The sequence below is a fragment of the Panthera uncia genome (genome assembly GCF_023721935.1).
Source record: "Panthera uncia isolate 11264 chromosome B3 unlocalized genomic scaffold, Puncia_PCG_1.0 HiC_scaffold_1, whole genome shotgun sequence".
Taxonomy (NCBI): domain Eukaryota; kingdom Metazoa; phylum Chordata; class Mammalia; order Carnivora; family Felidae; genus Panthera; species Panthera uncia.
This window is the reverse complement of record NW_026057582.1, coordinates 74,758,320-74,773,771: the sequence shown is the minus strand read 5'-3', so window position 1 is coordinate 74,773,771 and position 15,452 is coordinate 74,758,320. Positions and strand designations below refer to the sequence as shown.

The 15,452-nt window shown below is 38.3% G+C and overlaps 2 protein-coding genes across 5 annotated transcripts in view; one reads left to right on the top strand and one right to left on the bottom strand.

Moving 5' to 3' along the window:
* Window positions 1-15,452, bottom strand: part of LOC125909756 (olfactory receptor 4M1) — a 118,631-nt gene that overhangs the window by 35,266 nt on the left and 67,913 nt on the right. The window lies entirely within an intron of this gene.
* LOC125909782 (olfactory receptor 11G2-like) lies at window positions 8,309-9,232 on the top strand (the record flags this gene model as incomplete). Its single annotated transcript, XM_049613247.1, has 1 exon — window positions 8,309-9,232. A coding segment is annotated over exon 1 (924 nt), but the record flags the coding sequence as incomplete, so codon positions are not given.

The following is a 15,452-nucleotide window of genomic DNA, read 5'->3' as shown; positions in this document are numbered from 1 at the left end:
CAATGAGAAAGAATGAAATTTGGCCTTTTGTAGCAACGTGGATAGAACTGGAGAGTGTGATGCTAAGTGAAATAAGCCATACAGAGAAAGACAGATACCATATGGTTTCACTCTTATGTGGATCCTGAGAAACTTAACAGAAACCCATGGGGGAGGGGAAGAAAAAAAAAAAAAGAGGTTAGAGTGGGAGAGAGCCAAAGCATAAGAGACTGTTAAAAACTGAGAACAAACTGAGGGTTGATGGGGGGTGGGAGGGAGGGGAGGGTGGGTGATGGGTATTGAGGAGGGCACCTTTTGGGATGAGCACTGGGTGTTGTATGGAAACCAATTTGACAATAAATTTCAAAAAAAACCGAAAAATAAAAAATAAAAATGTGGCTTCATATAGAGTATTAAAAAAAAAACATTGAAATAAAATTTCTAAGTTATATGTAAACTGGTTAATGTCCTAAAGGGCAACACAATCTTAACCTTTGGGATTACCTTTTCTACCACACTAAAAAGAAAATTAACACAATTTAGCAGTTTTCTATTACATCTCTCTTCTTAGCATCCAGAACTATGAGAAATAAATTTGTTTATATGTCACCTAATCTATGGTATTTTTGCTATAGCAGCCCAAAAGAACTAGGACAGTAACTAACTTCTATTTCCTCACTAACACAAACAGAAGAGTTGATATTTGAGAATATCTTTCACACACAAGCATCTCAGCAGATCACCATATTGCATACATTTCATAAATGCCTATAATCCCATGCATCTCTTTTTGTATTTCTTAAATAAGAAGCAAATTAAAATTGGGCCTCACAATCAATATTTTTGTGTTCTATCTTATTAAGAGTTGTCTAGGTATCCAAAGATTTTTCATCAATTATAAAGTTAGTGTTAGTCCAAGGCCTTAAAGTTAATAAAGGATATTGGAAATTATATATAAGATGACATTACAGAGCAACAAAATTACTATTTATAAACTATTTATTAGAAAACATTCAATTTGGTTGAACACATAATTTTACATTTTTAATAATGCTAGATATCTGAAAGTAATGCTAGCTCATCTGATCAGTAAAACCAGTAGATGAAGTTTATTAAATTCATATTAACCAATTTTCCTATGTGAAAACAAAGTGGTCTTACAAAAAATAAAATGTAAATTTGTGTTATATTCTAATCTATTATAAAATGATGAAGAAAAACTTATAGTTCCTTCTAAACCAAACTAACCAGCCCTTTTGATTTGTCCAAGGAATTATTCTGAATACCTGAACTTGGATTCTTACATATAAACGCTTCTGAGCTACCAGTTTCTGTTAGAAGCTATTCATTTTTTCTTAAAAGGCTAGCGCATTTAAATTGTTAGAAATTCATTTCTTTCCCTTATTTAAAATTTGTGAAAGAACTTATTCTCCATAACCAACTAGAATTAGAGCACCATTAAATTGAAGAAGCTCTACAATATAATATATAGATTTCTTCTAGGAACAAGAACATATTTAGCACTCATACAAGAAGGATAAAATATTTCATCATTTACATACACAAAGAGAACTTTCAGCTGCAGTTAACAAATCCAACCATAGGTTAAAAAAAATATGAACACAGATAACATGTAAAAATTCCTATAGAAAAAAAAAGAACATGTATTTTCATTCAACAATTATTTATAATGCTGCAAATATATGCCAGGCACTATGCTAATGACTGAGTTCATAATTATTTTGAACAGAAGAGACACTGTCCCTCACAGAGTAAACATTCTAATATGAAAGACAGACAAGGTATAAAATAATTGCAGATTTTGATAACTGCTATGAATGAAAAAAACAGGGTAATGTAATAGAGAGCAAGTGAGAGGCACCAACGTTAGAGACCACGGTGACTAAAATACAGTGAACAAGGGGGAATATGAGATGAGTTTCAATAGGTAGCCAGAGTCCTATAGGTCATGGTGAGGAGTTTGGACTTTATTCTAAAAAGAGTGGAAAGAATTTGAAGTAATTTTTAAAAAGTAACTGAAATTATTTCATAAATTTTTTTATAGTATCACTCTAGAAGGATCAGATAGAGGAAAATGGGAAAGCAGATAACTGGCTGCCTTCCAGAAAAGAACTAATAATAGTTACACTAGGATACTGGCAAAGGAAATAGGCATAAATGGATAGATTTGATATTTTTATTTTTTTTTTAATTTTTTTTAACATTTATTTATTTTTGAGACAGAGAGAGACAGCGCATGAACGGGGGAGGGTCAGAGAGAGGGAGACACAGAATCTGAAACAGGCTCCAGGTTCTGAGCTGTCAGCACAGAGCCGGATGCGGGGCTCGAACTCACGGACCGCGAGATCCTGACCTGAGCTGAAGTCGGCCGCTCAACTGACTGAGCCACCCAGGCGCCCCTAGATTTGATATTTTTAAGAGATCAGACATTTTTAAGCATGGATTAATGTAAAAGCAGTAGAAACAAAGAGAAATGGACAAATTAAGATTTTTTTAGAAGTAGAAATGACAAGAGTTGCCTTAATTACTAATAATAGAAACCTAAATTGTTTAGACCTACTACCAACAGAAAAAAAATGATAAAATGCATCAAAAAACTAACAAGATAGAAGGGAACAACAACACTGGATTCTTTGGGTGATTCAGAACCCAGAGAAATAAACAAAACAGTGGAGCACGAAACCTTCATTTTCCCTGACAGGATTGTGTCAGGGCAAATGAGGGATTCATTTCAGAAGCTTTGCAAAAAGAAGTTAAGGCCCAGGGTCTTCCCTACATGGGAGCCTTATAATAAATACTCTTCATCTTAAGCACACAAAGGGGGACACAAAGAGTTATATCTTTAGGATAAGTGGAAAACAGAACTACTGGGTATTTACCCAAGGAAAACAAAGACATTAATTCAAAAAGACATGTGCTATATTTATTTCAGCATTATTTACAGTAGCCCAGGTATGGAAGCAATCTAAGTGTCCATGAGTAGATAAATGGATAAGGAAGATGTGGCAGATAGAGATAGATAGATAGATGATAGATAGATAGATAGATGATATAGGTATACATACACACACACACACACACACACACACACACACACACAATGGAATATTTCTCAGTCACAAAAAAAGGACTTGTTGTTGCCATTTGCAACAACATGGATGGACCTAGAGAACATTATGCTAATAAAATAAGTTGGACTGAGAAAGACAAATATCACGTTTTCATTTATATGTGGAACCTAAAGTACAAAACAAATGAATAAACAAAAAATCATATCTATAAATACAGAGAACAAACTGATGATTGAAAGAGGGGAGGAGGATGGGAAAATGGGCAAAATGGGTAAAGGAGATTAGGAGTTGCAGGCTTCCAATTATGGAGTGAATAAGTCACAGAACTAGAAGGCAGGAACTAGAGTCTATTTTTCTTGACATTCCTTTACAGCTATTATTTTTGTCTTTAGTTTCCATTGTTTATAATTTGTAGAGTGTGAATTTTTAATTTTCAGTGTTAGAATGTATTGGACTTACTCTTTGAAGTTTTAGTTTTTTATGCTTGACCAAATCTAAAAAATTTTTCAGATATGATCTCTTTAAATATTGTTTCTGACTTTTCCTTTCTTCAGGATTACTAATTAAACTGTTAGACTTCCATATTTAACCTCTCTTCCATTTTTCTCTCTTTTTTTTTTGTCTATTCAAAATGCATTAATGTAGAAAGTTTTCTGATGTAGTCTCCAGTTAATTTATTTTCTTATTTGCTGTCCCATCCACTATTAAACCTGTCCATAAATTTTTAATTTTCATTATATTTTCATTTTTATTTCTGGATAGTTATCTTTTCTCAAAAAAAAAATATATCCCAATATCCATTAATCAGCATGTTTATACATCTGCCTGGTGTCATTGGATGTGGATGTTACACAATAGAGAAGTTGAAATCAATTGCCATGATGGAAGAAGTCTGTTAGGGATGGGAGGGATGGATGTTAAAAAAACGATGCTGACCTTTAGCTTTTATGGAGAAGAAATGCCTGCCAGCTGCTAACCCAGTGGTGGGGATGTGTCAGCAAAAAGTGAATCTAAATACCACAGAAAACAAATCTACATGCCAAATGTTACTGTTCACTAAGGCAGAAGAAAATTCCAGTGAATTTCCAATATCCTTGCAAACTTGATGCTAATAAAAGTATCTCCATCACAGTGGGCAATTCCCCACCATGATGTGAACAAATTTTGGAAAAAATTTCTTCATTACAAAATGGACATATTTTCATTTGGATTGGTACAAAAGATAATAGTTGACAACCTGTGGTATGTCTACCACAGATGACATTAAGATGGAAAGAACTGATCCTAGACAAAATTATTAAGTGGGCAACTATATCTTGGTTCCTGTTCACTCTACCTTTTGTAATTCTTCCCAATCACCATATACATATTGTGGTTCTAACTCACACTGACTCTTGATGCTCAAAGATCCCCGCATTGCACTATAATGACCTATAAATGTTTTATTCTTCAATTTTTTTTTTTTGCTCAAATGCCAAATACAAATGGGAATTTGATTATTCTTTGTTACTATGCCTGATTCCAGAAATTCCCTAAAAAGTCAGTCAGATGGTGAGATCTTAAAGAAATATACAGGAAATAGGGGCGCCTGGATAGCTCAGTCGGTTGAGCGCCGACTTTGGCTCAGGTCACGATCTCGCGGTCCGTGAGTTCGAGCCCCGCATCGGGCCCCTGTGCTGACAGCTCAGAGCCCAGAGCCTGTTTCAGATTCTGTGTCTCCCTCTCTCTGACCCTCCCCCATTCATGCTCTGTCTCTCTCTGTCTCAAAAATAAATAAAAACGTTAAAAAAAAAAGAAATATACAGGAAACATATTACAGGAAATATTTTTGTAATATGATTATATGGGCCCCTTATACTCAACAAAAAAAGGATAATTCTTAAAAAAAAAAAAAGTACATGCACACACAAAAGCTTATAAGAGGGATACCTGGATGGCTCAGTCACTTGAGCATCCAAGTCTTGATTTCTGCTCAGGTCATGATCTCAGGTTCCTGGGATCGAGACCTATGCCAGGCTCTGCACTGACAGATTCTCTCTCCTCTCTCTCTATCCCTCTCCTGTTCATGCACTCTCTTTCTCTCTATCCCTCTCTCTCAAAATAAATAGACTTAAAAAAACAAAAGCTTAGAAGAATGTTAAGAGAATCTTGAGAGAGCTCATCATGCTATGACACTACAAAGCTAATACAATAAGACATTAATTCTGAAGAAAACCAAAAATGTAAAATGTACCATAATGGATTTACTTCCTGCACTAGAAACAAATATTTCACAGTCTTTAAGCTGTCCATTTTTTTTTCCTCATAAGCCAGAAATTTTTTTTCTACATCTCTCTGGGGATTGACAATAGGGCTGCCTCCTTTCCCTAGAGGAACCTTGGTTTTACAAAGTAAAGGACAATTCATAATTAGCTTTGAGTTCAGGAGACACAGCCACATATTCATCTTACACAACTATTTATTTTTCCTAGTTCTTCTACCAAAGACACCTAACCACAGAAGGTAAAGGCAGATGCTGGCCTGAGAGACTAGCCTACCCAAAGGACTACCAAAGGACTACTGAGGTGAGAAGTCACTTTTTAAAGTACACAAGGAGCCAATCTCTGGAAATACAGACTAGAAATATATAGAGAATAGGGTCCTCTCCAGAACTCCATTTCTATATTAAATGTTTTATGTAGGTGTTACTTGAATCCTTTCGTCCAAATTAAAAACTGGAAACAATTTCCAATATCTTTCCCACATCATCTTCTAGGCATCTCCCCTGATGAGACTCTGGCAACCACTGCACAGTTAATTGAACAAAAGAGAGTTTGTTTTTCAGTGAAGGTCTTGGAATCCACACTTTTGAGACTAAAATTGAGACTGAGAAGAAAGGACATAGCTAACCCACTCTTCCCAGACATAGCTACCAGTATGCAGAAATTGCATCATGCTCCTATCTTTTTTTTTTCCCCTAGAGAAATAAGCCTAATTTTTGTTATTGTTTTTAGTATCTTTGATGAAAGATCTGAAGGACAAAATCCAAATAGCTTTAATTCCTGGCAAAGTCGTGGTGTTTGCCACTAACTGAGGTAAGTATAGATGAATCAGCTTTCTAAAACATTAATTTTTCTAGCTTTTTCACAACTCCAAGATAGGCTCTTTTGAAAACAAGAGTCAGTTATGACAAGAACTCATAGAAGATAATGTTAAACAAGACTGAAAGCATTGTTTCCCTGATTCCATTTTAGGAGCTGTATGTACACATCACTCCAGGGTTCCAAAGAGACATAGCACTGAAGACAAAGTCACAATACAAATACCATTCACTAGGAAGTCTTAGCAGGTTATGAAATTAAGAAAAGCAAATCAGTTTTGAGATGTTTCATAAATGCATTTAAAACTAATGTTGGCTCTTCATGTCGTGTGTATATATATGTAAACACACACATACATATTTAACTCATGAGTAGCCACAGCTGGGAAAATCACAGTAATGGTTTTATCTGGTAAAAATAGATCCTATGATATCACTGCAAGCTGAGAGAAGCAGACCCAGGCAGAAAACCTGGCCAAACCAAGATAATGGCATGGAGAAATTAAAAGTCCTACAGGATATGTCAGACATAAACATACTTAATACCAACACCAGAAGACTCCTTGGGAAGAGCGAAGTATTTCTTTACCTTAAGTGAAGAAACCAAATCACACTATTTCAGGTCTTTCCTCTTCCCTGAGTTGCTATACATTTTCTTCATTAGGTTGGCCAGAGAAACCAGATCATTAAATGTTTGGGGAAATAATCAACTCAATCTAGATCAGAACACAAACTCCTATTTCTTCTTAAATACTAAGTCAATCTGTCTCACTGGCTGCTTCCTCCAGTTATATTTCTTCTTGGGCTTCATGGAGTACTTTTCTTTTAATAATACTTTTACAGAAATATGAATTGAAGTGGCAACTGTCTGAAGTGGGCCACAAGACCAGAGAAAAGCAGAGTTTCTCAAAGAAAATCTTCTGGGTCCATAGCGCTGCTTTACTGAGTAATTTAGTCTTGAGGGAAAGAAATGTATCAGGGCTACATCTACCCACCCTAGGACCTTGGTCATGTAGCTGTATTTGATAAATAGAGTATTCAGATGGCACAGACATCGAGAAGTCCTAGGAAAGCAATTTGGGCAGCTCCTTGTTATGGTTCCCAGGTATCTTCTCAGTACTTTCATAGGTCATATTTACAACCTTTCCCTTTTCTCTGTGGACAACTGAAAGGAATAGGCTTCAATAGGACCCAAAGGAACCAGTGCATATACATTTTTAGTGTAGGCTGGGTCCACTTCAGGATCTCAAATAGGATGACTAACCATCCATCCTGCTTCCCTGGGCCTAATGGGTTTCCTGAATCACAAGGCCGTCAATGCTAAAATTGGGACAGTTCCAGACAAACAGGTACATTTGGTTACTCTAATCACATACCATATTGGTCTACTACCTCCCCTTTGTAGTATGCCCTTACTCTCATCTGCCCCTACAACTTCCCTCCCAGCTTCAAGGTCTAATGGAATGTTTCTTTCCCTACATACATGAAATGACTAAGGGCTTCTAGATAGAAATCTGAATTAAGATTCAACTGAAGGTATAATGATTTACTCATTTAACAATTACATAGTACATATGGCCTAAAACATAATGTATTAGATACAGAAAAAGAATCAAAGATGTTTAACAGTTGGTCTCTATTCTCAGAGGTTGATAGTCTAGTAGGTAAGCTAAAACATGTAAAGAAATATCCATGATACAAAGTATAAGGTGTAAATTATTTAGTGCAGAAAACTACCAGAGATTTTAGAATGTTACTTCTCATTCATTCTAGCTTAAAAAAATAATGAGTCATTTGTTTAATGTTGATTCAGCAAATATGTGGGCATGGCTATAGAGGCTGCACTGCACTAGGCATTGATAATATAGAAATGAAAAACATAACTTCTGTCTCATAAAGCTTATACACTGAAGAGATAGAAAAGCAAAAAGATAGAAAGAAGGAAGGAGCAAAAGACACCTTAGGTAGGGAGAACAGCATGTCATTTGGTGGAAATGCAACTATTCTTACTGGACATTGAGCTCAAAGGTGCACAGGGAAAGAGATGAGGTTAAATAAGTAGATAAAGATCAGATCATGAAGGACATTGTATGTTATGCTCAGTTTTTAGGATTTGGTCTCATGGTGATGTCTCATTGCTGCACAGATTACATCCTAAATGAACATCTCTGGATCAGGATCCTCTTCTGAGTCAGTGAGAGAATTCATCCTTCTGGGTTTTCCCTGCAGCAGGGAGATTCAGGTCATCCTGTTTATGTTCTTCTCCATCATCTACCTCCTGACTCTCATGGGAAATGGAGCCATTATCTGTGCTGTTTTTTGGGATCAACATCTCCACACCCCCATGTACATCCTGCTTGGGAATTTTGCATTCCTGGAGATCTGGTATGTCAATTCCACTGTTCCAAACACACTGATCGACTTCCTCTCAGAGACCAAGACCATCTCTTTCACTGGATGCTTCCTTCAATTATATTTTTTCTTTTCCATGGGCTCCACTGAGTGCTTCTTTCTCTCAGCAATGGCCTTTGATCGCTATTTTGCCATCTGTCATCCTCTGCATTATGCTACAGTTATGACCAGACAACAGTCTTTCAACCTAGCAATTTCCTGTTGGGTATGTGGCTTTCTCTGGTATCTGGTACCTGTTATTCTTATCTCCCAACTGCCTTTCTGTGGTCCTAATGCAATTGACCACTTTGTATGTGACTCAGGACCACTGCTGACCCTTTCATGTGCTCCTGCCCCCGTGTCCAAGCTCATCAGCTATACCCTAAGCTCCCTCATCATCCTCCTTAGCTTTTTCTTCATCCTCATCTCCTATGCCCTGGTTCTACTTGCTGTGCTTCAGTTGCCTTCAGCATCCAGTCGGCATAAGGCCTTTTCAACATGTGGATCCCATTTGTCCGTGGTGCTGTTATTCTACGGGACGATTATGGTGATGCATGTGAGCCCTGGATCCAGCCATTCTACCCTGATGCCAAAGATCATGACCTTGTTCTATGCAATGGTGACTCCACTCTTCAACCCTTTGATTTATAGTCTTAGGAATAGGGAAATGAAAAATGCTCTCTGGAAAGTTCTGGAAAAGTTTTAAATGTCTTTAAAAGTCTTTGACAGCAGACCCAGCAGAAGTGTGAAATAATCTAGTTTAGTATGATATGGGTGAAATGGCCACCCTTTTACTTTCATTCACTTGAGCAGTCATTCATTGGACATATAGTCACTGAAAGCCTCCTCCATATTAGACACTTTGCTTGGCACTGGATTATAAAGATAATTAGGAAGATAATTCAGACCGAGTCTCTCCCATCAAATAACAATCTGGTAGGGGAGACAGACAAGTAAGAAGATAATCGCCATAAAATGCAATAAATGTTCTTATCAATATACATACAATTTGTCACAGAAACACAAAGAAAGAAACATTTAATTTTGCCTGGGTTTTGTGGTGGTAGAAATTAGTGTTAAGGAAAACTTCAGTCAAAGCAATACGAGACATTTGTGTCTGTGGTGGGAATAGGGAAAGCCTTATGTTTCTGTTCAGCTTCTAGCTAGATTTTTCAATTACATTGTGATGTCTTTGAAAGGATATGGGACTTTAAATCAGAAGGTCTGGATAGGAACTCATTCTTCCATCAATCAACTATGTGAATTTGGCAAGTCACTTAATTTCAACTAAAATTGGAATGGTAATTTCTACACAAGAGAATAATTAGTGTGTGGTTCTACTGAGATAATGAGACATCTCTTGCACATAGAAAGCATGCAATAAATGTTAAATGAATATGAATATTTATGAATTCTGTGTTTTCATGTTCTTTAACAAAATCAAAAGAAATCACAGACTCCGCATGTAAGTCACCTCCCATTACTATCGGCAAAGCCCTTTTACAACAGATCTCCTCGACTTTTCTTGGGACATAGAGTAGATTTCTTTCATTTACATCCAAAATACCCTGTGATTAAGTTTTTCTTTGGTTTGGTTTAGTTTTGGTGTACATGCACACACAGTATTCTAAAGAATTAATATTCAAACTGGCTTTTGTATATCCATAGGAATACATGAAGACTTTCCAAGAGGTACATAAGCATAGATGGGTCAATTTCCGGATCCTCCACTTACATATGTACACTTTCCTAAATCTGCTGTGCCTGGGAACACACAGGTTGCTGGAGCTTCATACGGCCTCATTTCACACAATCACTCTTCTCCCACTTCAAATATAAAGCTTGCCTTTCACCTATTCTGATCTTAATATTAACATTGCTTAAGTATATATACTTCTAGTTAGGGCATTAAATGAGTCATTTGAAATACTGATCTCTCTACTGTGAGAGTGAGTGAACTTAACTGTCAGATAATAAATCCTTTTGTTAACAGGTGGTTTACCAATTATTTGTTTCCAACACAATTAAAGTAGAATGGCTTTTTGGGGTTGTCCCAAAAGAAAAACTGAGGCAAGGCCTTGGGTGCAGGTAGTTTATTGGGAAGTAGATTCAGGAAACAGGAATGAGGACTAAGAAGAAGCTACAGTAATCACTGAGGGATTGATTCCCCTAGAACCTCTGAGAAGTGTCTATCTGAATGGCATGAGGCTAAAACGTTTATCAAATAACTATGGTTGCACCTTTACTCCTTATGTTTCCAAAATGTATTGGCTGGTATGCTAAGCCAGCGGCTGTGACTTCAGAAAATGCCCTGGGAAGAAAGCAGAACAACACATGGGTGTGGAGTGAGGGGGAAGGGATGCCATCAGGCTGATTCTGAGCTCCCAAGGGACTCTATGCAGCCAAAATCAGAGGTGGGTCAGGAAGCTCAAAAACATTCAGTACAGAGGCTACTTAATTGATTTGCTTAACAGACAATTACAAATAATTTTGTAGTTAACAGGCAAAATGTGGTAGTGGTAAGAAACAGGCTGTTTGAATTCAAATCCTGGCCCCTCCTATCTGCATGACTCCATTATTTCATATTTAAAGAGGTAACAATAAGAGAAGTTTCTTTATAGTGCTGTGGTAAGGATAAAGTGAATTCATGTACTTGTCAGAGAACCTAGCAAAAGTGAATACTAAACTACCTCCATCATTATGATATTTTGTTCTTCTGTCTGCAGATAATTTGTTCTCAGTACAGGCTCTCATTTGGAAGTTAATTTTCCGTCCAAAAGAAAATTCCCAATTACTAGAATGTAGCTGAAAACATAGGCATTAGAACAGAGTTAACTAGTCAAAACAATGCATACTCAGATCAGAGTGTGATAGAGTATAGAATATACCAATAATATAGGCATTTCTGAGTCACAAAGCAGAAATATTAGTGTCTTAAAGGAAAAGCAGACTTTCTCAGCAATACAACTGACAAAGACTATCTTAACATAGGTTATGAGCAAATGCACATGCAAATGCTGAATCACCCATATTAAAAAAAAAAAGCCCTCATGTAAAAGAACATAAGACATGCAGAAAATTACCAGTATAGTCAACACATTGTAAAAACATTTATAAACAAATGTACCCCAGAATGAAACAGATTATTATGTTATTATCATAGGCACTTATTTCATGAGAAGGAACTAGAATTTGATATCAGATTTCTACTTTCAATAGTTTATTGTGTAATACTTATAGTTTAATGAATACATTATATTGAAGATCATATACATTTCTTATTTTATAGGTTGGACTTTCATAGATAATATGCTCTCTGTCTTCTTCAAATTCCTAGTTAACTTCTTTACTTCAAATATTGCTATATAACATTCTTTCTCAACTAGGAGTATCTATCAAAATCAATAGGACCTTTCTACAAATTATATTTGCCTGAACCCTGTCCCTGGAGGTTCTAATTCAGAAAACGAATGATGTGTCTTAACATGTCAATTTTGTAACAAAATCTATATAGATGTGTCATGTTCACACAACCCAGTTAAGAAAAGCAATTTTAGCAGAAAACCGCCAGAGGATTAGCAGAACGGAGTCTCCGGAGCCAAGCGCAGACGAGAGGCCCACGGAAGAGGGTAGGAAGGGTGGCGAGGCGGTGCGCGCTCCACAGACTGGCGGGAGGGAGCCGGGGCGGAGGGGCGGCTCGCCGGCCAAGCGGAGCCCCGGAGTCTGGCTGGCAAAAGCGGAGGGGCCGGACAGACTGTGTTCCGACAGCAAGCGCGACTTAGCGTCTGGGAGGTCATAAGTTAACAACTCTGCTCAGAAAGCGGGAAGGCTGGAGAACAAAGGGAGGGAGAGCTGCTGAGCCCCCTGACGGCAGAGCTCAGCTTGGCGGGGAACAAAGGCGCTCGCCAGCGCCATCTCCCCCGCCCATCCCCCAGCCAAAATCCCAAAGGGAACCAGTTCCTGCCAGGGAACTTGCTCGCTCCACGCAAACACCCAACTCTGTGCTTCTGCGGAGCCAAACCTCTGGCAGCAGATCTGATTCCCTCCTGCTGCCACAGGGCCCCTCCTGAAGTGGATCACCTAAGGAGAAGCGAGCTAAGCCTGCCCCTCCTACCCCCATGCACCTTGCCTACCCACCCCAGCTAATACGCCAGATCCCCAGCACCACAAGCCTGGCAGTGTGCAAGTAGCCCAGACGGGCCACGCCACCCCACAGTAAATCCCGCCCCTAGGAGAGGGGAAGAGAAGGCACACACCAGTCTGACTGTGGCCCCAGCAGTGGGCTGGGGGGCAGACATCAGGTCAGACTGCGGCCCCGCCCACCAACTCCAGTTATACACCACAGCACAGGGGAAGTGCCCTGCAGGTCCTCACCACTCCAGGGACTATCCAAAATGACCAAACGGAAGAATTCCCCTCAGGAGAATCTCCAGGAAATAACAACAGCTAATGAACTGATCAAAAAGGATTTAAATAATATAACAGAAAGTGAATTTAGAATAATAGTCATAAAATTAATCGCTGGGCTTGAAAACAGTATAGAGGACAGCAGAGAATCTCTTGCTACAGAGATCAAGGGACTAAGGAACAGTCACGAGGAGCTGAAAAGCGCTTTAAACGAAATGCAAAACAAAATGGAAACCACGACGGCTCGGATTGAAGAGGCAGAGGAGAGAATAGGTGAACTAGAAGATAAAGTTATGGAAAAAGAGGAAGCTGAGAGAAAGAGAGATAAAAGAATCCAGGAGTATGAGGGGAAAATTAGAGAACTAAGTGATACACTAAAAAGAAATAATATACGCATAATTGGTATCCCAGAGGAGGAAGAGAGAGGGAAAGATGCTGAAGGGGTACTTGAAGAAATTATAGCTGAGAACTTCCCTGAACTGGGGAAGGAAAAAGGCATTGAAATCCAAGAGGCAGAGAGAACTCCCTTCAGACGTAACTTGAATCGATCTTCTGCACGACATATCATAGTGAAACTGGCAAAATACAAGGATAAAGAGAAAATTCTGAAAGCAGCAAGGGATAAACGTGCCCTCACATATAAAGGGAGACCTATAAGACTCGTGACTGATCTCTCTTTTGAAACTTGGCAGGCCAGAAAGGCTTGGCACGATATCTTCAGTGTGCTAAACAGAAAAAATATGCAGCTGAGAATCCTTTATCCAGCAAGTCTGTCATTTAGAATAGAAGGAGAGATAAAGGTCTTCCCAAACAAACAAAAACTGAAGGAATTTGTCACCATGAAACCAGCCCTACAAGAGATCCTAAGGGGGATCCTGTGAGACAAAGTACCAGAGACATCACTACAAGCATAAAACATACAGACATCACAATGACTCTAAACCCGTATCTTTCTATAATAACACTGAATGTAAATGGATTAAATGCGCCAACCAAAAGATATAGGGTATCAGAATGGATAAAAAAACAAGACCCATCTATTTACTGTCTACAAGAGACTCATTTTAAATCTGAGGACACCTTTAGATTGAGAGTGAGGGGATGGAGAACTATTTATCATGCTACTGGAAGCCAAAAGAAAGCTGGAGTAGCCATACTTATATCAGACAAACTAGACTTTAAATTAAAGGCTGTAACAAGAGATGAAGAAGGGCATTATATAATAATTACAGGGTCTATCCATCAGGAAGAGCTAACAATTATAAATGTCTATGCGCCGAATACTGGAGCCCCCAGATATATAAAACAATTACTCATAAACATAAGCAACCTTATGATAAGAATGTGGTAATTGCAGGGGACTTTAACACCCCACTTACAGAAATGGATAGATCATCTAGACACACGCTCAATAAAGAAACAAGGGCCCTGAATGATACATTGGATCAGATGGACTTGACAGATATATTTAGAACTCTGCATCCCAAAGCAACAGAATATGCTTTCTTCTTGAGTGCACATGGAACATTCTCCAAGATAGATCATATACTGGGTCACAAAACAGCCCTGAGCTACTGACCTCAGCCGTAGCAATCTCTTACTCGACACATCCCCAAAGGCAAGGGAATTAAAAGCAAAAGTGAATTACTGGGACCTTATGAAGATAAAAAGCTTCTGCACAGCAAAGGAAACAACCAACAAAACTAAAAGGCAACCAACAGAATGGGAAAAGATATTTGCAAATGACATATCGGACAAAGGACTAGTATCCAAAATCTATAAAGAGCTCACCAAACTCCACACCCGAAAAACAAATAACCCAGTGAAGAAATGGGCAGAAAACATGAATAGACACTTCTCTAAAGAAGACATCCAGATGGCCAACAGGCACATCAAAAGATGTTCAACGTCGCTCCTTATCAGGGAAATACAAATCAAAACCACACTCAGATGTCACCTCACGCCAGTCAGAGTGGCCAAAATGAACAAATCAGGAGACTATACATGCTGGCGAGGATGTGGAGAAACGGGAACCCTCTTGCACTGTTGGTGGGAATGCAAACTGGTGCAGCCGCTCTGGAAAGCAGTGTGGAGGTTCCTCAGAAAATTAAAAATAGACCTACCCTATGACCCAGCAATAGCACTGCTAGGAATTTATCCAAGGGATACAGGAGTACTGATGCATAGGGGCACTTGTACCCCAATGTTTATAGCAGCACTCTCAACAATCGCCAAATTATGGAAAGAGCCTAAGTGTCCATCAACTGATGAATGGATAAAGAAATTGTGGTTTATATACACAATGGAATACTACGTGGCAATGAGAAAAAATGAAATATGGCCTTTTGTAGCAACGTGGATGGAACTGGAGAGTGTGATGCTAAGTGAAATAAGCCATACAGAGAAAGACAGATACCATATGGTTTCACTCTTATGTGGATCCTGAGAAACATAACAGAAACCCATGGGGGAGGGGAAGGAAAGAAAAAAAAAAAAAAAAAAAA